General features: G+C 44.1%; 1 protein-coding gene across 1 annotated transcript; it reads right to left on the bottom strand.

The window, feature by feature from the left end:
• Positions 1-2,333: 2,333 nt before the first annotated feature.
• SLC19A2 (solute carrier family 19 member 2) lies at positions 2,334-20,940 on the bottom strand. Its single transcript, XM_075853906.1, has 6 exons — positions 20,594-20,940; positions 17,326-17,925; positions 13,008-13,239; positions 9,448-9,640; positions 7,249-7,390; positions 2,334-5,544 (listed from the first exon to the last, which is right to left on the bottom strand). The coding sequence occupies exons 1-6, from the start codon at positions 20,768-20,770 to the stop codon at positions 5,422-5,424; spliced, it is 1,467 nt and encodes a 488-aa protein (XP_075710021.1). The 5' UTR covers positions 20,771-20,940; the 3' UTR covers positions 2,334-5,421.
• Between the last annotated feature and the right edge of the window lie 3,385 nt (positions 20,941-24,325).

The following is a 24,325-nucleotide window of genomic DNA, read 5'->3' on the forward strand; positions in this document are numbered from 1 at the left end:
TCACATCCGCTGCTGGTGGAGATTTATTGATGACATTTTTGTCATATGGGAAGGTGATAGGTTGGGTCTTGATCAGTTTTTGTTAGAACTTAACACACATATTCCAGCTCTTCAATTTACCATGGTTTGTTCTGATCGAGAATTACAATTTTTGGACACTTTGGTACAATGGAAAGACGGAGTATTTTCCACAGATTTATTTGTGAAACCCACAGACAGAAATAATCTCCTTTTATATAGTAGTAACCATCCTAGACACATGATTGAGTCGTTACCATGGAGTCAATTATTGAGGGTTGATAGGATTGTGTCAGATACTACACAGAAACAAATTAGGTTGACTCAGATGTGTAATAAATTTACGAAGAGAGGTTATCCTAGGAAACTTGTACAGAAACATAAGGATAGACTAGACAATAGTTTGGAATCCAATATTAAGGGTGTACAAGTTGAACGTATACCATTTGTATCAACTTTTGGCAATTTGAGTGGTCGCATAGGGAATATTCTGCGAAAGAATTGGCCTATAGTGTCCAAGGGACATAATGAGATTGACACGTTGAGAATACCACCTATTATGTCATATCGGAGGACTAAGAATATCAGAGACACACTGGTTAAGTCAGACGTGGGTAGTAGAAAGAAAAATACACAATTACTACTTTGCCCCCCCAAAAATGGTAATTTTCCCTGTCTGAATTGCTGCAATTGCAATAATATTGTGAAAGGGAATAGTTTTCAGCATCCACATACGGGGAGGGTCTTTAATATCAGACACAGATTTACGTGCAATTCAGATTTCGTTGTATATATGATTACATGTCCTTGTTCATTGATTTACATAGGAGAGACAACTATGCCTATTAAATTGAGAATTAATAAGCATAAAAGTACAATCAGAAAGAAAATGATGGAACTTCCATTACCAAGGCATTTTATTGAAAAGAATCATCAGTTAAATCAATTGAGATTTAGGGTAATAGATTGTGTCCCGATACTCAGGAGGGGAGGGGATAGACAGAAGCTATTGAAAAAGAAAGAATTACGTTGGATCTTTGAGTTAGATTCCCTATACCCCAAAGGTTTGAATCTAGAATACAAGATAATTCCTGGACTCTGAAATCCCATTGCTGTTTTTAACATTTTTTTAATATTGTACACTTGATGGGTGATTTCTGACACATTGTGTAGCATCTATTTTTTGCATCGTCTTGTATTCCTGAGGGTCTTGATATTTTTGGAATATTTCTTACAGATTTGAGCATGTTCGTGATGGAGGTTTATTCACCACACGCCAGCGGATTTATGATCAGAATGAAGATTATAGCGGTTCCTTTCATGTTGGCATCCATCTGTATTTTTTTATGCAATGTTTTTGAGTATAGTGGTTTTTTGATTGGGTGGGCTATGGTTGATGCTCTATCATCATTATATAAATCTCGTGTTCTGTGCGGTATAGGTGTCCGACATGTTTTGTTGGACAGATATTACGAGCATTCCCTAGAAAGTCTTTTAATCACTTTGAGTGATTCGATTTATGTAGGCGAATTAACACTAAAGAGTATTTGATGACACTAACTTTTAGTGATGGATATCATGTAGTAATATGAACCTGATCCCTTCTCCTTCCGTCTGCCCTGTTCACATGTGACTTAACATCACGGAATGAAGGTTTTTTTATCATCATTATATAAATCTCGTGTTTCGTGCGGTATTATTGTCCAACATGATTTGTCGGACAGAAGTTACAAGCATTCCCTAGAAAGTTTTTGAATCACTTCGGTGATCCGATTTATGTAGGCGGTTTAACACTAAATAGTATTTGATGACATTAACTCCTAGGGATTGATATCATGTAGTAATATGAACCTGATCCCTTCTCCCTCCGTCTGCCCTGTTCACATGTGACTTATACAGAGTGAAGACGTTTTTAATTATTGAATTAATTTTGCCTCAAAATATACAGATATGGAGCTGCAGTATGATGGATTCCTGTTATGACTGAGGATGTCTTACATTTATACATACTTTGATCACTATTTTTGATCGAACGCTGGTCTTTATTTTTTTGCACAGCAGAGATGATTGATTGCTGAGCATGCACAGTAGAACTCTGTGATCGTAGCTGGAACCTGGAGTGTGGTGAACTTTCCTCCTTCACTTTTCTATTGTAATAACAATGATTGATATATTATTGATGATGATATATTAAAGATGTATTACACATTGTAGTTTTGCACGTTTTTGAAGATTATATAACTATTTGATGTATGTCATTAAGACTAATGTATGCTTCACCTGGGAGACCAGATTCACGATGTTCACTGGTTGGAATGGGCCATGTGATCATTTGTATTCACCCATTTATAACGATGTTTTTAGACATAATGTTAGGCTTGACAAAGACCCTTCACTCACTATGGGTCGAAACGTTGCTTGTCGTTTGTGGATGTCTTGACAATAAAACCACTTTGATGATTTGAAGACGTGTGCTGTTGTCCTACTACTTCTTTGACTAGCATTAGTGTCACATTTCCATGCCACAAGCAGCCTTTGTAATCGCAAAATACCAACCGAATGAAAAATAATTTTATTTGTAATATCAATAAAGGCTGAAATTGAACATGATAAAAAAAACACAGTATGTACAAATACTCTATTCATGTATACAGTATATTAAAATACATTTTATAAACGTTTCTATATTGATTGTATCTAAACTTACATTACAAAACTAAACAATACTTAGAACTGCTATTTTTTCAGTTCAATATGAAGAAGCTTATTTATCAATGTGTTAAGGGCTTAGCAAATCCCAAATAGACGCATGACTATTTTATAGTGGTTTAACACATTAGCTGGGAGTGCAAATTTTGTCAGCAAAGCAATCTCTTGACATCCAAATAGTGCTTGCAAACGTCAAAATCCACAACTATCCCTTAGTAAAGCTGTCACAGCGATCCAAGAGCCTCCCTCTGTTCAAATTGAACACACAATGTGGGCATCTGCTAGTTTTCCTGGTTATGGTCATACGGATTTCTATAAAGGGCTACTTACACCTTTGAGGGCTTTTTTATTTTTAAATAAAACAGATCAGTCGGTGTGTTTTGGGTAACTTCTTAAAGAGTTATTAAAAATTGTGTTTTACTTTTTGAGATACAGCTGTTTGCGTCAGTCCCGTGGACCTGACTGGTTCAGTGTCTTCATCTTTACAATGTATTTTACAAGCATATCACATACTACAGAAATGTGGCGTTCATGACTCAATGTTAAGAGTGCCAGTCAGCAAAATAATACATCAATGTGAATCAATTTCATACATATTTACAGTACATAAAGTATAAATAAACATAGATAAATATATTCTATGAGTAACTGGAAATCTAGCAAATAAAAAAAATCTGCCTGTAAAAAAGACGACATTTATTCGTTTGGCTCCATAAATACTAGCTTTGGAGATTGTCAACCTAAATGAGTAAAACGGCCGACCTCATATGTATCAATCAATGTCATCATAAGTAAAGAACCAGCTCTACCCAAATCACAAGAGTATCTGGAGTCTTGTATGCTATGAAATAAATGTGACAGATGGAGAGGACCAAGGCTATATTCACATTACGTTTTTTGTCTCTGTCTAAAAGCTCCTGCCGTGTACGTTAAATGGAGAGTGTGACGGATGCCTAACAGTGGCATCCATCACCAATAGGCTATAATGGCATCCATTTAACGGATGTCATTACTTATACGTTTAACCCCTTAACGACCGCCCACCTTCTGTTGACGGCAGGCGGTGCAGGTGCTTAGGTCTACAATGACGTCTTTTGGCGTCGCTGTAGAAGAAGCTGATGAGCGCTCCTGTGAGCGCTTATCCTCTAAGCAGAAGCTGTAACTTACAGCTCCTGATCTTACAGCAGCCTGCTGAATACAGCTGGGGTCGGAAAAGATTCGGACCCCAGCTGTTTAACCCTTTGATCGCCGAGGTCCGTGACCGCAGAATGATCAAAGGGAAATTCTGTCTTTGATCGAGTCACTGGAAACCCGGTGATGTGATCAAAGGCCCGGGAATCCCTCTGCAGTCAGCCCTGGGAACCAAGAAAGGACCCCAGGGCTGTCTGTTCAGTTTGCCTGTGGTTAGGGCACACTATGTGCTGCCCGATCATCAGCCTGTGTCATAGTGACACAGTGTAATGTATTAGCATACAAAAGAATGGCAATACATTAAGTAAAAAAAAATTTTTTAGTTGTAAATAAAGTTATCCCTTAATGGGAACACAAAAAATAAAATAAAAAATAAAAAAGTCCCAAAAAAATAGTCATTATTTTGCATAAAATAGATTTTATTGCCCCTACATTAAATAAAAACAAAAAACCTACATATAATTAGGTATCTAAACAACTGTAATAACCTGAAGAGTTAATCGAACAGGTTATTTAGCATGAAACGTGAACGGGATAAAAAAATAAACCAGAAAATACGATGTAGAATCGCTTTTTCCTATATTTACGCCGTAAAAATAATTTTTTTCTGTCCCCCAAACTGTGATAAAACAGAATACAATTTCTCCTGAAAAAAAGTTATGGCTGCTGAAAGGCAGAGGTAAAAATGGAAAAATGTAGCTGGTCATTAAGGCCTTTTCAAGCCCAGTCATTAAGGGTGCCTGTGACAGATCCCATACAGAAGGGTGTGAAGCCGCAAAAGTCCAGATTTATGGCATAGTGTCACGTCTTCCTGTACCTGATAAACCCATTCCGATCCGTTATAATGTTTCCACCTCAAGCCTGAGAAAGACCCTACATTTATGATGGGTCGAAACGTTGCGGTTGTGCTATTGATGTTTGACTAATAAATACCACTTGGGCTTGACTGGAAATGTGTGCTGTTGTCCAAACACTTGAGGAAACCAATGTCAACTGTCACCCATGGGCCACCATAACAAAAAAAACATCCACGTTAAGCTTATACAGACCTTTACTGGATTCTGCGGGATGGAATAGCGCACTTTACTATGTATACTGGCTAGATGGAAGCCAAAGTGACACGTTTAACGTATACGCTGGTAGCTTTCCTGACATACACACTACACAAACAAAAAACGTGATGTGAACAGGGCCTAAGTGTATCTAATGTATTCAGAGCATATATGAAAAATAACCTATGTTTTTATTTCAATTTATATGTAGTCATGCACAGTGTTATCCACTGTAAACTATGGAGTTTTTCTGCCAAGGTCCTCCCAATGCCATTATTTTTCTGTTACATGTTGCCATACCATAACACCAATTATGGACAATGACACCATTTACGTGGCAATTCGGAAGTATATCAGGATATGTCAGTATAAGGTGCTGTATATGGGACACCGTTTTATAACCGGAGATATACTTAGTCAGCAGCCATATACCAGTGTTTAGTAGCATAGTTCAAGTCTCTGAAGATTCCAATTTGTCTTGCTTCGGTTGTTGACAGTTTTTCACAACGTGGCAGAGTCCGCTCACAAAAAATATAATCGAAATGACGGCAAAATACCCAGCGTAAATTTTAAACTGCAAATAACAAAAACAGACATTACTTGTTAATAGTCTTATTTAGGATGGTGAAACAGCAAAAAATAAAAAAATGGAGAAGTTAAAAATGGAAAAGTAGAACAGCTAGAATTTGTTTAATGGAGAGCCATTCAAAAGTACCCACACGCCAGCTTGTCATATTTATAATGCCGGTGCCCCCTCGACTATATCTAGTGTATTTTACAAAAAAGTCTGCCATCAGCAGAGTGTTAGCAGTATGTATAGTTCCGTATAACTGCTGTTATAGTCTGTGTAATCCAGACACAGCCAGGCTGCTGTTATAGAGGGAGGTCCAGACAGTTCAAAATTGAATGCAAGTCTATAAAAAAAAAAAAAAAAAAAGGGTTTATTTCCAGGTTCAGTCATTATTTTAGTGATTTTTAAAGTGAACATTTATATATTAGGTAGCTGCATAAATAGGGATTTCCTTATATGTATCGGTCATTAGAACGGCTTTCTCCACAAGCAGAAACAAGCCAACATAAAAGCATGGCATGCAAGAAGAATTAGTACAGCTAATTTTTTTTAATATATATTGCATACAATATTACTTTAAGGGCCTTTTTCGCCTGCCGATATTCGGCCGGTGCAGCGAGCGCCGATCAAGGAGACATCGTTGATCGGCGCTCGTTTGCTACTGTCTCACGGAGCTATGTATGGGGACGAAGCTGTCGTTACTCCGATCGCTCGTCCCCATGCGTTATCATGTCGGCAGCACGTCTCCCTGTTTACAGTTCTATCAACGCTCGTCTGCCTGATAATCGTCCATTGTAAAAGGGCCTTTAGTTACCAGACCCCTCCCCCAGACCCCTAATTAGTCTTCATTCCCAGGAACATTGCACTAGGTAATATGTCACGGTCAATAATTTTCAAGATTACAAAGGTCCAAAGACCTATACATAGGTGCTGACAAAGCCAGGACATGATAACTAGTATCTGTCTAATGTATTGAAGAGGCTGAACAGAAGCTCCACTTTCATTAGCATTATTTAAAGGGAACCTGTCACCAGCATTTCACCTTTTAAACCAGCCAATACCTGGTGGTGGTGGGTGAAAAATAATTTTTATGTAACCTATAATTATCATCTAGGTGGGCTCTGTGCCTTTTAGTAATCCATTTTTTAGTGTTCCCGTGCTGTATCGTTCGAAAAGTCATATCTTCATTCCTCAAGCCTTTCCGAGTTCACCCTGCCTCCTTACTTTTGAATGACAGCTCATCGCACACACACACACGAAATCCCACGCTTGCGCATCGACCCCATAGCGCCGCATGCGCAGTAACTAGATTTGAAGCCTGGACAAAGCAGGGAAGGATGTCGGTCCGTACATAGCGTGCGTACGTCCGTCATCTCAGACGAGATTTCGGCATTCAGGGCGAACCAGTTTTCAGCGGAGGGCGGGCATAAGAAGAAGAGGAACAAATAGGACTGCGAGATTATTACCATAAAAAGGCACAAAAGTTTGCAGGCCGTTATTTATGGTCGGAGGAGGAGTTTAGGACAGGGGATAATAGCAATGAACTTTTGACAGCAGCGGCTAGCGAGGGGTGTGTAGAGTTCAATAGGTGAAATGCTGGTGACAGGTTCCCTTTAATTATGCTGTTTATGGAAACACGTGGAAAACCACTTATACACGTCCCTTAGATAAGTCGTACAAACCATTAACAGCAATACAAAGGCTTACTTGAGTAAATAGATCTAAACCAAGGACACTGGAATCCACAACTATAACCGTCATCAGAGTTTGTAATAGCAAAGCGGTGAAAGTGTTAACTCCGAAAACTAAAGCATAGCACTCCATGCTCAGATTAGCAGCAATCTGAAATCTTTGGAAAGAGATATTGTCAGTCTTCAATAGCAACGCTCATAGAAACTGCTGTGCAGAAATAAAAACATTAAGATGTACTTATTTACAAATGCAGTAACGGAATGGCGTTCTCTCCCAGCACCGGATTTGTTCTGAAGGACACATAACATTTCTTGTTTGGGTTAGTAAAAGTAGTATCTGGATTTATAGACACACCAAGTTAATGCAGGGCCTAATAATTCTGACAGGCATAATACAGTGACTACACAATTACAATATATGTACCCCAAAAAGAAGACATTAAAAAATAAAAACTAATCCCGCAAAAAAACAGAGCTCTCATACGGCTACGTCGATGGAAAAATAAAAATATTATGGGTCTTGGAATGCAACACAAAAAAATATATATATTTTTTTTAAGTGTGTTTTATTGTGCAAAAGTAGTAAAACGGTGAGTGCTGTAAAAACAAAAGCCAACAAAATTACAGAATAGCTTTTTTTGTCCCCCCCCCCCAAAAAAAATAAATATATAATTAATAAAAGTTATATAATACACTATATGGCTCAGCGGCCAGATGTTGTATTACTGGCATTATGCCAGAAATACTATTTGTCACCAGTGAGCTTAGCTGAGGCTTCGGATTGGCTGCAGCAGTCACATGCTACGTGCATGTAAACAAGCATCGGGACTTCCGCCGGAGCGACAGTGCTGGATCGCCGGAGCAACTATAGGCAAGTTTTGCTTTTTTGGTTTATTTATTTCATTTCCAGCAAAACTGGCTAGAGCATTCTAAAATATTTAGGCCAAATGCACACAATGCGTATTACGTACGGATTTGCTGCACGCATTTTCCTGCAGCAAATACAGTACCAGAAAATTAAATAAGATTTCAAGTACGATAATCTCATCTACACATTGCAGAATTTTTCCGCATGTAAATTGACCTGCGGAGCGTATTTTAAAATCCGCAGAATGTAAATTTATCTTCCGTTTGAGCTTTCGAATTGTATCTGCCAAGTTTATAAAAAAAATCCAACAAAATCTACAGCGTAAGGCCCGATGCACATGACTGTAATTTGAATCTGCAGTTACAGACCCCAATTACAGATCAAAACACTAATTTATTAAATTTCTATGGCCAACGGACACCTTCCCGTATATTTACGGGAAGGTGTCCGGGCCATAGAGTACATCCATAAAAAAATAGGACGTCCTATTTTTTTATTTTACGCAACGTGTTCCCATACTTTATAATGGGAGAACAGCCCACATATGCGGGTTACTGTCCGCGGCCGGCCGTGCCCGTATTCACGGGCCATGCACACGCTAAGGCCGGGTGAAGGAGGCCTAAAACCGCACCTATTTCCGCATCAAAATATGGTGCAGATTTTGCATGCGGAACGACCTGCGATTTTGTGGACCAAATTACACAACGTGTGCATGTTGCCTAAAGGAGCACTGAACTGTAAGTTTATCTCCTGCTGTGCAGTTGTATACAATGTATTTTCCTTGCTACCTTTTCAGGCTGGGGATAGAATGACTAAAGTGTTTTGCAACAGGAAAGTCAAGATCTATGTTGCTGTCGGATAGAAGGTTTAGCGAACAAAGCATGAGACATAAATCAACACAGGTAAACATTTCCTAAAGAGAATGGTATACCCGCTCCGTCATGATGCAGCTAATACCCTTTGCCACTAAATAGGCTGTTCTCAGGCAAAGGGATATTACACCTGTCTAAATGTGACTTAAAGTAGCGGCTCGGCAGGATCAGAAAATTCCATTTCGTATCCCAGACTCCACAGGTGCATTATTTTATTACTTGGGGGACTGAAATTAACAAATGACCAAAGTATTCTCTCATTGTCTAAGACAGGGCCAACTTAGTGTAAAGACCCTACCAAACAGCACCCCAGACCTCATTTTCTGGGAATCCGATGAGTATGACATGAAAGATTGGAGCCATCGAAATGTTTAAGAAAACCATTGCTAGACAATAGATCTTTAGATTAGGACTTGATTTTATATGTAAGCAACGCTTATTATTAACACACAACATATGACTAGTGATTACTTACGTTGCTATTGTGATGAGAATCATGTAGATAGTTCTAAAGAGGACATACATGACATAGCAAACCCAAATGTTTCCAACGACGTCCATGATATATACAGTTACCGCAATAATCAGAGCAAAAACGGCCAGCAACAGCTCGCCCCAAGTGGACCAGGAAATTTTAACATAGCCAACAATGAAGACGGCAACTGCACCTAAAGAAAACAGACAAGACATGCAAACGGAAAATAAAACTAAATCTCATGTAGAGGCAAAGTAAAAGCTATGTTACATTATCAGTTTTAAAGTACCTGAAAGCTGCACTGCTGTATATCATGCTATATAATACATAGGACAAGGTGAACACAACTGAACCCAGAAACTAAAAAGGTGGAACAGAGCAGGTCCCACTAGCAGAAGAGGATTACATGAGAAAACTAACCAAGACCGGGCATCTAGTGCCATTCATTGTTTTTTAAAGGGGGCACTCAACCTGCAAAAATCAGGAGAGATAAAACAGAGAGCAAACAAGTAAGTATTTGTCAGTCTCCAGACTTTTGCAAGCTCCTGAAACAAATGGTCTCGTAGTAATTGATAGAGAAACAGGGGCCCCTTCCCTCCTGAGGCCCCATGCATACGACCGTAAAAACGCCCGTAATTACAGGCCCATAGACTTCTATTGGCCACGGGTACCTCCCCGTATGCTTACGGGTAGGTGCCCGTGCCGTTGAAAAAGATAGAACATGTCCTATTTCAGGCCATAATTACGGCACGGGCAGCCCATAGAAGTCTATGGGGCTCCCGTAATTACGGGTGACTACGTGTGTGCACCCGTAATTACGGGAGCGTTGCTAGGCGACGTCAGTAAATAGTCACTGTCCAGGGTGGTGAAAGAGTTAAACGATCGGCAGTAATTGTTTCAGCACCAGGGACAGTGACTGCCGATCACAATATAGATAAAGCTGTAAAAAAAAAAAAAAAATAGATGTTCATACTTACCCAGAACTCCCTGCTTCTTCCTCCAGTCCGGCGTCCCGGGATGACGTTACAGCCCATGTGCCCGCTGCAACCAATCACAGGTCAATCACAGGCTGCAGCGGTCACATGGACTGCCGCGTCATCCAGGGAGGTCGGACTGGATGTCAAGAGAGGGACGCGTCACCAAGACAACAGCCGGGTAAGTATGAATTGCTTTTACTTTTATTACGGAAAGGGCTGCCCCTTCTCTTTATCCTGCACTGATAGAGAGAAGGGCTGCCGATTACTGCAGTGCAATTTTGCAGCCAAAAACGTGGCCATAAATACGGGTGGAATACGGGTGACACCGGACCAGTATTTACGGGCACGGGTCCGTAAATACTGGTGCAATACGGGTCGAATACGTGTGATCAAGGACCCGTATTTACGGGTGGACAAAAATACAGTCGTGTGCATGGGGCCTGAGGCCTCATGCACATGACCGTGCTCGTAATTACGAGCACGGCCGGCCACGGGCAGCCGGCCGCTTTTGCGAGCCGTGCTCCCATTATAAATCATAGCAGCACGGCCCGTAAAATGAAAAAAACGTGAAGGTACCCGTGACTAACAGAAGTCTATGGGCCCGTTATTGCGGGTCGTAATTACGACCCGCAATAACGGGTGCTTTTACGGTCGTGTGCATGAGGCCTTAGTCTGTCCATGTTTCAGCAAGTTTGTCAAAACAGGTGAGGGTTGGTTAAATGGGCAGGGCTGTGGCTCGATATGACTCCATGGCAGGTGGATTAGTGGGGTCTCCTAGCCAGAAACAAAAGTAACCTAAGCAATGCCGCTTTTACCAAACCTATTGTTAGACCAGGATCACTCACGCAGTTTTGGGCTCTGTTATTTCAGCCCTAGCCGTAAATGGATCCAAAAGTAAGGAAAGGTATAAAGAAAAGACTGATGCATCTCCTTAAGTGTCCACTCCTGTGTTTGGAGCCAAAAACGACACCAAGAACTGTATGTATGTGATCCTGGTCTTAACCTACTCTAAACACAGGTGAGGGGAAATACGTAGTATACTTTTCTTTTTATCAAAACACGAACATGCTCAAGGATGACGGTATTATCACAGGAATTGTTGCTAGTGTTTATTTTTAAACTATAACTTTATTGTTCCTTTAAAAGGGTATTCCCATTTTAAAGTGTTATGGCGCATCGCTAGGATATTTTACAAAATTATAAAAATCGATGGGACAGGTATTTCTTTGGCAGATCTAAGGCACATCAAGTGGCCGGAAGTATTGCTGTGCAGGAAAACCCACAAAAATAGCCACAGCTTAGTCCCTTTATTGCGAGGATTGGTGGGGTTTCCAGAAGTCAGACCCCCACAAATTAGGAAGTGATGTCATTCTAGCAATAGAACATCACTTACTTTAGTTGGAAAACCCCTTTAATGAAGGCCCTGTAACTCTCCAGTTCCAAGAGAATAGGGTAAAGGCCCCCCTTTTATTAGTTAGACATGTGACAAGGGACTGCTGCAGTCTCCCCTCTAATAGTCCTATTCTGTGTGTGCTGCATTGCTCAGCTATGCACACATTATACCGGCTGCCGTCCCCCAGTTCCAGTCTTCAGCACAATTAAGAGCTGCTGAGTCATTACTATGAAGCTCCTTCCAGTTTTCTTATGTAAATACGTGTACTCCTTGGATGCATGGTTGACCTTAAAGGAACAGTGTCACCACAAATTTTGTTTTAATATGTTAAAGATGTTAGTGCTTTATTAAAAACGTTTGGATTAATTTGTGTGTTTGTGTGTTACTTTTTCTTATTTTTACACTTTTTCTTCCCTATGGGGGCTGCCATTTTTTTTTCCATTTCTGTATGTGTCGATTAACGACACATACAGACATGGAATACGGCAGCTCCAGTCCCATAGGGACTGCGAACGGGGCCCGTTCCATCCACTAACATGTACGCCGCTGTGTGGGAACGGCGCATGCGCCGCTCCCACACAGTTCAATTTGAAATGCGCGCCGTCCGGCGCCATTTTCCTGTGGACCGGAAGTCGCGGCCGGACAGTAAGATTACTACTTCCGGTCGCGGCTTCCGGACTTGTGCACATGGAGCAGCGGCAGCAGACGGAGCGGATGGACCGGAGGGAGCGGCGGCGACTGGAGCAGGTAAGGGATTTCTATGTATGTTTGTGTTTTACTGTGTGTTTACTACTGTATGTAAACTTTCTACACTGTGTGTTAGCTCAAAAAATGGCGACACACAGTGTAGGAGGTTAGACCGTTCAAACCCCTTGTTTCTCCCGGCACTAGCCAGGATAAAGGAGGGGGGGGATGCTGAGAGCTCACTAGAGCGAGGGCTTTTTACCCAATTTTGCAGCATAAAGCAATGTGGTTGCTTTACCACATGCAATGCTGCAATTTTGGGAATGGCTCCATCTAGTGACCAGCAATGGGAAATATTATAAATTAGAATCCAATTTATAATATTTCCTGACTCGTGAAAAAAAAAAAAAAATTAGAACAATGTTTCATCACCTACACACTAAATGTTTAACTAAAAAAAAACAAACATGTTTTGTTGGTAACACATTCCATTTAAATCAACTTACCGAGGAGTGTAGACACAGCCTCAACACTGCCATTGTAAATATCTGAATGGGAAGACGGAGCAACTTTCTCCCATAATCCCTGAGAATAGTTCACTACTTGGAAGTATCCGCATGTAGACAAGGCCCACCAGACTGACCAGCAGAGGAGGGTGCGGGACGAGTAGCAGTGCAAGAAGTCCTTCCACAATGTTCTAAACACGGTCTGTAGAGCCACACTCTTCTTCTCTGTGAACTATGAAATAAGAACGTATGGTCAGAAATCTGACCACTGAAAAAGAACATTTACTTATAGTATGCATTGTAAGTATATCAGGTACCAAATTACAATCTAAAGCCGTCTCTACATAGGAGATTGATCTTTCATGTATGGGGGGGGGGGGGGGCAGTATTGTCAGCCCCAAAGTAAAGCAGCAGCAGAGTGGTGTGGTCAAAGGTCATATCTAACCACAATTACTCAAGTAAGAACAGCTAGGACTACGGATCCCAGCTTTATGAAGTCCCACCCTGATATGTCAACCAATATTACGGCTATGTGTACTTTTGCAGCCCAATTTTTTTATTTAACAAAAAATAAATAAAAAATGATGTGACTTTGCAAAAATAGTCTTCATTACATATATCCAACCATTTGTCTATGCAGCTCCTATGTAGACCTATGCATCTCCATGGTTACAGACTACAAACAAACCCTGTGTAGTCTGATCCTGCAGTTGTGTGTTACTCCAATTCTTTTGTCACCTCTTCTTGCTAACCTACTTGTAATTTCACATTTCTAATGTAATGAAACGAAACGTGTGGTGCCCAGTGTGACAACCACTGAACTAGACCGTTTCCATTCACTTCTCACAGCAGAGACAGCAATTTGAGAGGAACCGTTTACTAATGAGTGGCTATAGAGTACCCTGTGTCTGAATAATCTCACTAGCCCTCTGAACTAAGGGCAAACGAGGGCTATGGAGGCTTGGAGAAAGTTTAGTGGGGTTTTCCCAACTAAGGGCTTGTCCACACGTTGCAGAATTGCTGCGTTTTTTCCATCCAGAATCGCGGATCGAAAAAAAAAAACGCAGCAGAATACGGTAGCAGCAAAGTGGATGAGATGGTACTAAATTTATTTCGCAGAATGTCAATTGTATTTGCATAAACGCTGCTTATTTGTTGCGGGAATTCCCCATCAAATTCAATGGGGAGCTAAATCCTGCAACAAATAGTAGTTGTTGCGCTTTTTTGCGGCGGGTTTGCAGCGATCCCATCGCAAAAAACACAACTCAGAAAAAAAAAAAAAAGCCTGATACTTACCCAGAAGTCTGTGTTCCTTCCTCCAGCACGGCCTCCTGTGAGGACGTTTTATCCCATGTGACCAGCCTGGATGACGTCAGAAGGCTGATCTCCTGGGATGACGCTTAATCCCAGGTGACCACCGCTTCAGCCAATCGCAGGCTGCAGCGGTCTCCTGGGATGAGACGTCATGCTAGCAGACCGGCTGGTGCTGCAGCGGACATTCCAGGCGAAAAACTGCACCACAGTTTGGTGCGGTTTCTCGCCTGGAATTCCCTGCGGTGCACAGGACGGAAACGCGGACTGCTTTTACGCAGCATATCCGTCCAGATTGAACTCTGCCTAATACAAGTTACGACATACACTAGCGATATGCCATAGCTTACTGATCAGTGTGGGGGGGGAGGGGGTCCAGACCGATGAGAACCCACTGATCACTGAAAACAAGGGGCAATAGTGCTAGTGGCTTCTTATATTTTTTCAGCCCCATTAAGAGTAATAAGACCTCCACTTATCAGTTAGAGAATAGCCCTAGGTGGAAAACCCTTTTATTCAATCACTCCTTACTCAATCTCAGTATTTGTGAGCCAAAACCAGGAGCAGGTCCAAACCTTACAAAAAGTTACACATTTTTCCTATATATATTTTGTCTCTTATGTTCCACCACTGGTTTTGGCTTTTAAATATTTATGAAAAATACTGACCATAATCTTGCCGTGTGAAAGTGGCCTTACTGTTGCATTAACTAGATTTTAAAAACAACAAACTGAACGGAGACAGATAACCTCATCAAAGGCGTCTGGCAGCCAGTAATGGTGCTTTCACATCACAGCCAGTCTACAATTTAATTAGTCTGACTTTTTTAGTAATTTTTAGCAGAAGACTGGCTACTTACATGAACGGCATAGCTACCATAGAACCACGGCACGCAACTGCTATATGGCTCAGCACGGAGCAGCTTCCCATGCTTGTTGTGACACTAATTACAGCTAGCTGCCACTAGGGTGTAAATGCAGATTACACAGCTCCCATACAGTTCAGTATTTTCTGTATAAAGCCCGGGCTACACAGAGTTTTTATAGCGCGACTGAGCAGTCCAAAGAAATAAACTGTAGATCGTTAAAATAAATCACTTGCGCTACAGAAAGTCTCCATGTAGCCCAGGCCTAAATCCTTATGCAGTTAGCTCCCTTTACTGGTAGCTGCATGCAACCAAAATGATATCATTTATCAAGCATGTGTGGGCCCATTTTGTTTTGGGGCCCTATGACTTCTTTGCACGTCCCTGCAAAGATGTCAGACTTGTGGGACGCTGCGCTTCTCCTTAACCCTTTCATGACCAAGGGTCATTGATGCCCCGTGTCCAGGTCAAATTTTCCATTTCTGATATGTACTTCTTTAGACGATAATATCTTTAAAACCGCTTTGAATATCACAAATATTTTTACAAGACTTGAGACTTTCATTTTCTAGATAGGTTTAATTAATTCAGTGTTTTTAATTTTTATTATGAGCAGACAAATCACAAAAAAAAAAATAATTGGAAAAAAATGTTTATCTATATTATATGTATATAGATGTTTTTTTGTCCCTACCCCCTGAAAACACCACGGTGCCCATGTAGATAGTGCTGCAATACCGATAGATAGTGCCAGTGCCCCCATAGATAGTTCACACTATAAACAGTAGCACATTGTCCGCAGTGACACAGTTCCCAATCTAGATAGTGCCCACATAGTGGCACACAGTGCCCATGTAGATAGCGCCAGTGTCCCCTGTAGGCTGTGCCCATAAATGCCACCCCCCTGTAGATAGAGCCACCCCCTACAAATAGCGCCAAACCCCTGTAGATAGCAACCCCCGCTCTCTGTAAATGGCACCCCCTTCCTGTAGATCGCACCATTGTAGCTCCCTGTAAGAGCGGAATCACTCTAGCCGGGGATTCCTCTCCTACAGGGAGCACCTGATGTCTCTTTCCATATATGGACAGTGAAGTCAGGGGTTAACTCCAAAAAGCGGAATCCTCTGCCAGAGCAGGGTTTCCGCTCCGACAGTAGCCCCTGACATCACTGTCCATATATGGATAGCACGTCAGGGAATTCTTCTGTAGCAGAATCCCCGGCCAGAGTGTCGGCAGGGGATGCCGCTCCTACAGGGAGCATCTGACATCTCTGTCCATATATGGAAAGAGACATCAGGGGCTCCCTGTAGGAGAGCAATCCCCGGCTAGTGATTCCGCTCTTACAGGGAGCTACAATGGTGCGATCTACAGGAAGGGGGTACCATTTACAGAGAGCGGGGGTTGCAAGAGGGGGATGTTGCTATCTACAGGGGGAATGTTGCTATCTACAGGGGTTTGGCGCTATTTGTAGGGGGTGGCCCTATCTACAGGGGGTGGCATTTATGGGCACAGCCTACAGGGGACACTGGCGCTATCTACATGGGCACTGTGTGCCACTATCTAGAGTGGGAACTGTGTCACTGCGGACAATGTGCTACTGTTTATAGTGTGAACTAAGTCTAAGCGGAATCCCCTGCCAGAGCGGGGATTCTGCTTCTAGAGAGCCCCTAACGTCATTGTCCAAATGGACAGTGACGTCAGAGGCTCTCTCTAGAAGTGGAATCCCCGGCCAGTGCAACCTGACACCAGGGATTCCACTTCTAGAGGGAGTTTAGGTGGCACTACCTACAGTCGGGAGGTTGCTATCCACTGGGGGAAGGCAATATCTACAGCGGGAAAGGGTAAACGTCGGGGGCTCCCTCTGCGAGGGGAATCCCCTGCCAGAGCGCTGGGGATTCTGATCCTAGAGTGCTTAGGTGGCGCTATATACAGTGGAGGTTGTATTCCAGGGCACTCAAAGCCCCAGCAGACAGAGTGCAGCGATGCTCACACTGAACCAGCGCTGCACTCCCCGTTCCAGGCTGCCAACGTTTATATACGCGACAACTGCGCGGGGCATCGGCAGTTGGAACGTGTATAGCCGTACGGCAGTCGTGAAGGGGTTAATATCAAAGACACATGAATATTCATATACTCCGTTACCTGGCCATCAGCATTGTGGGCATCAGTGTTCAGGGGAACTCGAGCTTCAATATCCTCAGGCTTAGCAGCACACTCCAAGCCACCATTTTGATGAATCCCTCTCTTTACAGAGTCAGCTCTCTTGCTTTCTTTGTCATCAATTAACTTTTGGTGAAAAAAAAGGCTTTTCATAGGCATTGGTAAAAACCAAGAAGTAGAAAATGCAATGGAGACGCTGATCAAGGAGATGACATTCAGACTGAATAGTGACCAGTTGGCCAAAGACACCAGAACCTGGCCGGTAACAGAACCTACAGTGAAGCCAGTCAATGTAGCAGTACGACAGTAGCTGGTCACTTTCTGGTAGACTCCCGGTTCTACCATGCTGTAAATATAAGAATAATAGGCAATTTCTGTTGCTGTGGAAATGCCATAGAAGAATTCAAGAAACTGAATCGCCAGAGTCCCCTGAGCATAGAGGAGCATGAACCATGTAACTATAAGACTGAGCCCCTGCAGGATGACCACAGGCTTGTACCGTAGGTAGTCTGTAGCAATGAAGACTGGGAAGAGCAAGATCAAATAAGAATAAGTCCAAACCGGATAAATTTCATTAAACACCTAGAAATAAAGAATATGATCATTATTAGTGAGGTTCTCTATGAACAAATCAAACTACACGCACAACATACAGTAATGGGATAATGTAGTGTAACTACATGCACAACATACAGTAATAGGATAATGTAGTGTAATAGGATACTGAAAATGCCTTCATAGAGGAGGTGAAACGTTGTGGTTCCATGTTGGATGAATAAATTCACTTTGAGTGCTGCTTCACGTTCTCTTTTTTGGACAGTAATAGGATAATGTACAACATACAGTAATGGGATAATGTAGTGTAAATGATAAGAAAATTAGCATACGCCAGACGGTCAATTATTTCTTCACTGCGCTCCCCCATAGTGTAAGCTCCAACTTCCCTGAGTACCAGCCACAATGCCCCTTCGATACAAACACCACCATTTTGGCAGCATTGCAAAAAGAAGGACTGTGAACCACAGCCCTGGTGACACATCCTGTATACATGAGCACTGCTTGTGACGTCTGGAAAGGTTTCCCATGGTTCTCTCCTGCACAGACAAGACACATGAAGGTGACGATAAAGCTAATGCGGAAGCGTTGCTACGCGACGGCAAGGGATACACCTACATACATGGAGACATTTTCAAGGGGTTAACAATTTGTAGCATCCGTTTTTTTTTTCTTTTTGCGTTTCCGTAGATATGGCTGCACTACGGATGCCTTTGGACCGTAGTTGCCGTCAGCGTGCCAGATATGCGGATGACTTGCGGATGACTACGTATCCATATTTGGGGACAGTAAGAACCCTTACGGTTAGTAAAGTGGATAGTAAACATGCTAGAGGAGTTTCAGCTCAAGGACACATCGGCAACGCATCACATGTTCAGAAGAAGGAACCTGGATGAATATCTCAGTGCCGCATTTACATAAATAAGTAGCTATGATGGGAGAATCTATGCAGGAAATATCATTGCACTGTAGCAAAATTAAGTGGTTATTTTTTATTGTATTATTGTAAAAGTACCTTAAAGGGGAGCTCCATTGAGACAGAACATCAGCTAGAGTCCATCTCAGCGGAGGCCCCACCAATGTTTGGAGTGAGGGCTCCGTGTGGATCAGTAAAAGGCATGACCAATTTTAGTGCAACTAAAAAGCGAATGTCTTACCGAACGCCCACACTGAATATTTTGGAGACTACTAATAATAGAATTCTGCACCACGGTGGTCCTAAGGTTTACCAATACTAGCAAAGCCTCTGGGATTGTCCTGGAGTCGTCAGTGACTGAGGACTACTGCAGACAAATATACTATCCTGCCACCGACCGAGAACGCTAGAAAAAGAGGAACATTTTGGCTGGCTGGGTTTATGAGAGCGTTGTGTAAGGGGGCGCTCTTCTATGTCTGGCACTCCGCACCGGAGCACCCCTCTCACTGACACGACGCGTCACCCCTCTCTCACTGACGCGTCGCCCCTCTCATACTGACGCGTCTCCCCTCTCATACTGACGCGCCGCGGCGCCGCTCACTGACGCGCTGCGCCGGGGCGCCCCTCACTGACGCGCCGCCCCTCTCTCACCGACGCGCCGCCCCTCTCTCACCGCCGCGCCGCCCCTCTCTCACCGACGCGCCGCCCCTCTCTCACCGACGCGCCGCCCCTCTCTCACCGACGCGCCGCCCCTCTCTCACCGACGCGCCGCCCCTCTCTCTCACCGACGCGCCGCGGCGCCTCTCTCTCACCGACGCGCCGCGGCGCCTCTCTCTCACCGACGCGCCGCCCCTCTCTCACCGACGCGCCGGGGCGCCCCTCTCTCACCGACGCGCCGGGGCGCCCCTCTCTCACCGACGCGCCGGGGCGCCCCTCTCTCACCGACGCGCCCCTCTCTCACCGTCGCGCCCCTCTCTCACCGTCGCGCCGGGGCGCCCCTCTCTCACCGTCGCGCCGGGGCGCCCCTCTCTCACCGTCGCGCCGGGGCGCCCCTCTCTCACTGTCGCGCCGGGGCGCCCCTCTTTCACTGTCGCGCCGGGGCGCCCCTCTTTCACTGTCGCGCCGGGGCGCCCCTCTTTCACTGTCGCACCGCGCCGGGGCGCCCCTCTTTCACTGTCGCACCGCGCCGGGGCGCCCCTCTTTCACTGTCGCACCGCGCCGGGGCGCCCCTCTTTCACTGTCGCACCGCGCCGCCCCTCTTTCACTGTCGCACCGCGCCGGGGCGCCCCTCTTTCACTGTCGCACCGCGCCGGGGCGCCCCTCTTTCACTGTCGCACCGCGCCGGGGCGCCCCTCTTTCACTGTCGCACCGCGCCGCCCCTCTTTCACTGTCGCACCGCGCCGGGGCGCCCCTCTTTCACTGTCGCACCGCGCCGGGGCGCCCCTCTTTCACTGTCGCACCGCGCCGGGGCGCCCCTCTTTCACTGTCGCACCGCGCCGGGGCGCCCCTCTTTCACTGTCGCACCGCGCCGGGGCGCCCCTCTCTCACTGACACCGTCATTAGTATTATAGAGGGGATAATGTGACAAGCATACCAATGTTATCCATTATTCATGTGCCACTATCAGGGGCTTCATGTCTCAGCAGAACATGTTACAGGGAAACAATTACAGGTTACAAAATAACGGCAGTTCCCAATATCTCCATCCTGTGTATGATACGATGCTGGGGAAAGGATGAGCCGTGGTCCCCCCTCCCTCTCCACATACCCGGTACCCACCTGTCTCTCTGTGAGGTTCTTGTCAGGTCCCAGCAGGTATGGGGTCAGGAAGGGCTCCGAGGGTCTGAGATTGGCAAAGAAGCCAATAGTGCAGAGGATACATGTGGGCAGCAGCCAGCCTCCCCGGGGCAATAGCCGCCTGTCTTTCCTGTGGGTCACAGCCTCCCTCAGCTCCATGCCGGGCGCACAGTACAGACGAGCGGGAAGGCAGGCACTGCCGCGGTGTGTAGGTGAGGGCTGTCAGGCGCAGTGCTGCGGAGCAGAGCACCAACTTGTGGCAACACCCGGGCACATTGCCGGCACAAGGTCACTACTCTCCGGCTGCCTCATGCTTGTGTATCCGTGTGACGTATGGATGGGCGGGGTGGGGGAGTCTCGCTAGGACAGGCAGCCATTGACTGAGGGAGAGTCACGTGTTCATGTACCGCCTCTCTTATTATAATAATGTGACAATGGGGCACGTGGTGCTGCTGTACATGAGCGGGGTCAAGGCTGATTTAGAGGGGTTCTCAGCTGTTACATAGGGCACCTGTCACTAAAACAGACAAGAAGCAGAATGCAGATGGAAGAGGAATGGGGCTAACAGATAAGCAAACATTTTTTTTGCCCTGATGTTTCCACAAGTAAGGGCTCATGCACAGGGCTGGACCAGCAGTAATACTTCCATAGAGGTGCATAAGGCTTCTATTGTACCTCTGTATTTGATTGTTGAAGTCATACAGACATTTTTTCTGTCTGACAGAAAAAAAAATGGTGGCAGGTTCCATCGTACTCTGTATGTACGGAGGTGTTGTCTTCATTGCCTCTAGGAGAGAATTAACTCCAAATGTTTGTCACCAAAGGAAGCCTTGACATCGCTAGTAAGGAGCCGCGCAGCCGCTAGTTCTGGCGCCTGTATAGTGTTGCCACCAGGCCGATGTACACTCGGAGGTCGGTAAAAATAAAAAAGTTATACTAGCAAGTGCTGGGAATTTGGCATAATAAAACAGTGTGTGCGCAGTCATAGGATTGACACCAATGGGAATTTACAGTGGGAAAGGCAGCCGAGAGCCAGAAACTCATGTGTAGCAGCCAGACATGCACACACCGCCTGAAGTCATAATCGCTGGAAAAGCTGCTGATTGGCGCAGATGCCTGTAAGACAGTAACAGTGTATAACTGTCTAACAGACCGCTCGTTTTATCCAATTAGCGCTTTCTTGTAGTGTACCAGGTGGCGCTTAGACCCCAGCGCCCACACAGCAAGTACAACCAGCCATTCAGGCCCAGTGGAGAGCGGCTGAAGATAAAATTTGGTGAGTATTTAAATTATACGGCTGGGTTCACACGACCTATTTTCAGGCGTAAGCGATGTGTATTATGCCTTGATTTACGGCTGAAAATACGGCTACAATACGTCGGCAAACATCTGCCCATTCATTTGAATGAGCTTGCCGACGTACTGTGCCGACGACCTGTCATTTACGCGTCGTCGTTTGACAGCTGTCAAACGACGACGCATAAAAATACAGCCTCGTCAAAAGAACTGCAGGACACTTCTTTGGACGTTTTTGTAGCCGTTTTCACCTAGACTCCAATGAAAACTGCTCCAAAAACTGACGTAAACTACGCCGCGAAAAACGCGAGTTGCTCAAAAAACGTCTGAAGATCAGGGGCTGTTTTCCCTTGAAAACAGCTCCGTATTTTCAGACGTTTTTGGTCACTACGTGTGCACATACCCAAAGAAAGAGAAAAGAATAATGTCTGTGAATTCGCTCTTTAAGTGGGTTAATAAGTATACTTATTTACTTAAATTTTCTTGGAGTGCCCCAATATAAAGGTGGACCTCTCGGGGGTCCAGGCAGAGCAGAAAAGTCTCCAATAAACCCACGAGTATGTCCAGCAGGAGCAGTCTGTCACTGACCAAAATCAGGACTCATAGAAAACACAGTAGATGACCGCCTTAATGTGGATTGTACTCAAAGGGTTATTCCCAACTTGACATTTATGGCATATCCACAGTATATGCCATAAATATCAGATAAATACGGGTCCCAGCTCTTGGCACTTCTGGGACTTAGCTCTGGGCACCTATATCAAGAACGGGAGTCACTGCTCAACGGCTGTTTACTTAACTCCAATAGAACAAACTGGAGAGCGTGCGGCTCCCTCTCCTCTAGTCCCCATCTGGAATTGGCAGTTCTCGATATAGGTGCAGGTCAGAGAGCTAGGACCTGCATCTATCAGACATTGATATGCCATGAATGTCTAAGTTTAATTAAGTGGATATGTATAAATAACACTGATATTCTTTAAGATCTGATGTTTTATACTTTTTTTTTTTTATAAAGTTGTTATACTTTTTTGCTTTTATTACTTTATATTTTATTTCTATTATATACTTTTCCAACTGTCAAACTTAGTTGGATTGAATTTGTACCTTTGTACGTTATTTGATATGGAAAAGGAAACAAAAACTATTAAAACTGGAAAATACAGTAGAATATAAACTCCTTTGGCTTTATATAAGGCTGTTTTCACAGCTACGATTTTTCGTTGTTCTGCTCCATCATAGGAGCAGAGCAACAAAAAAAACAGTATTCTGGGATCCGTCGCATGTTGGACACTAACTGCGCCGCCTGACGAAACCCATTGACATGGTGTCAGCTGTTTTGCCTGACGAAATAGCGCAGCTTGCTGCTGTATTTTGTGCGTGAAGAACAACAGAATTTACTATGGAGGCTCCTAATGGAGTCTTCGACGCAGATGTGAACAAGCCCTTACATTTTATCCTCCCATTGTGCCGAGGTTAGGGGTATGCCTATGTCTGAGTCTATGGGGTTGGGCTTACAGACTTGTTCAATAAAAGTTTTAACTAGTCATGTTCACTTTTATTCATCAACAGTAACAGTTGTCTCTGATAGACGGGCACCCGACCTGCTCCTGCTCGATTTGAGGCATAGAGGCTTTAAAGGGAACCTGTCACCAGCATTGCACCTATTAAACCAGCAATACCTGGTGGTGGTGGGTAAAAAATTTTTTTTATGGAACTTAGAATTATCATCTAGGTGGGCTCTGTGCCTTTTAGTATTCCATTTTTTAGTGTTCCCGTGCTGTATTGTTCGAAAAGTCATATCTTCATTCCTCAAGCCTTTCCGAGTTCACCCTGCATCCTTACATTTCTTAGTGTTCCTGTGCCCTATGCTAATGAGCATAAATGAGTCATATCTTCATTTAAAAAGAGTCATATCTTCAATCCTCAAGCTATTCTGAGTTAACCCCGCCTCCTTACTTTTGATTGACAGCTCCACGCCTCCCCTCAGCATACACGAAATCCCCCGTTTGTGCATCGCTGTCCTGTTCTGGTGCGTGCGCACAATGGGACACCATAGCGGCGCATGCACGTTATCTCAGATGAGATTTCGGCATTCAGCATGGGCCAGTTTTCGGCGGTGGTCGGGCATATGAAGAGGAACGAACGAGACTGCCGAATTATTACCATAAAAGGCGCAAAATGTTTGCGGACCGTTATTTGCGGTCGAAGGAGGAGTTTAGGAGAGGGGATAATAGTAATGAACTTTTGCCTGCAGCGGCCAGCGAGGGGTGAGTAGAGTTCTGTAGGTGAAATGCTGGTGACAGCTTCCCTTTAAATCCGCACCATAACTTTACATATACTGTTAGATCAGGTGGACTGCCCAGCACCTTATGAGTTCACCAACTGCTCTTTTATGTGTATAGCCAGATGACCCTTTGC

Source organism: Rhinoderma darwinii, chromosome 2 (genome assembly GCF_050947455.1).
Source record: "Rhinoderma darwinii isolate aRhiDar2 chromosome 2, aRhiDar2.hap1, whole genome shotgun sequence".
Taxonomy (NCBI): Eukaryota; Metazoa; Chordata; class Amphibia; order Anura; family Rhinodermatidae; genus Rhinoderma; species Rhinoderma darwinii.

Coding starts and splice junctions, on each gene's coding strand:
- SLC19A2 (XM_075853906.1), bottom strand. CDS start 20,770: ATGGAGCTGAGGGAGGCTGTGACCCACAGGAAAGACAGGCGGCTATTG. Junction 13,240..17,325: donor CCCACAATGCTGATGGCCAG/GTAACGGAGTAT, acceptor CTTATTTCATAG/TTCACAGAGAAGAAGAGTGT. Junction 5,545..7,248: donor GTTTAGATCTATTTACTCAA/GTAAGCCTTTGT, acceptor TGTTATTTGCAG/TTTAAAATTTACGCTGGGTA.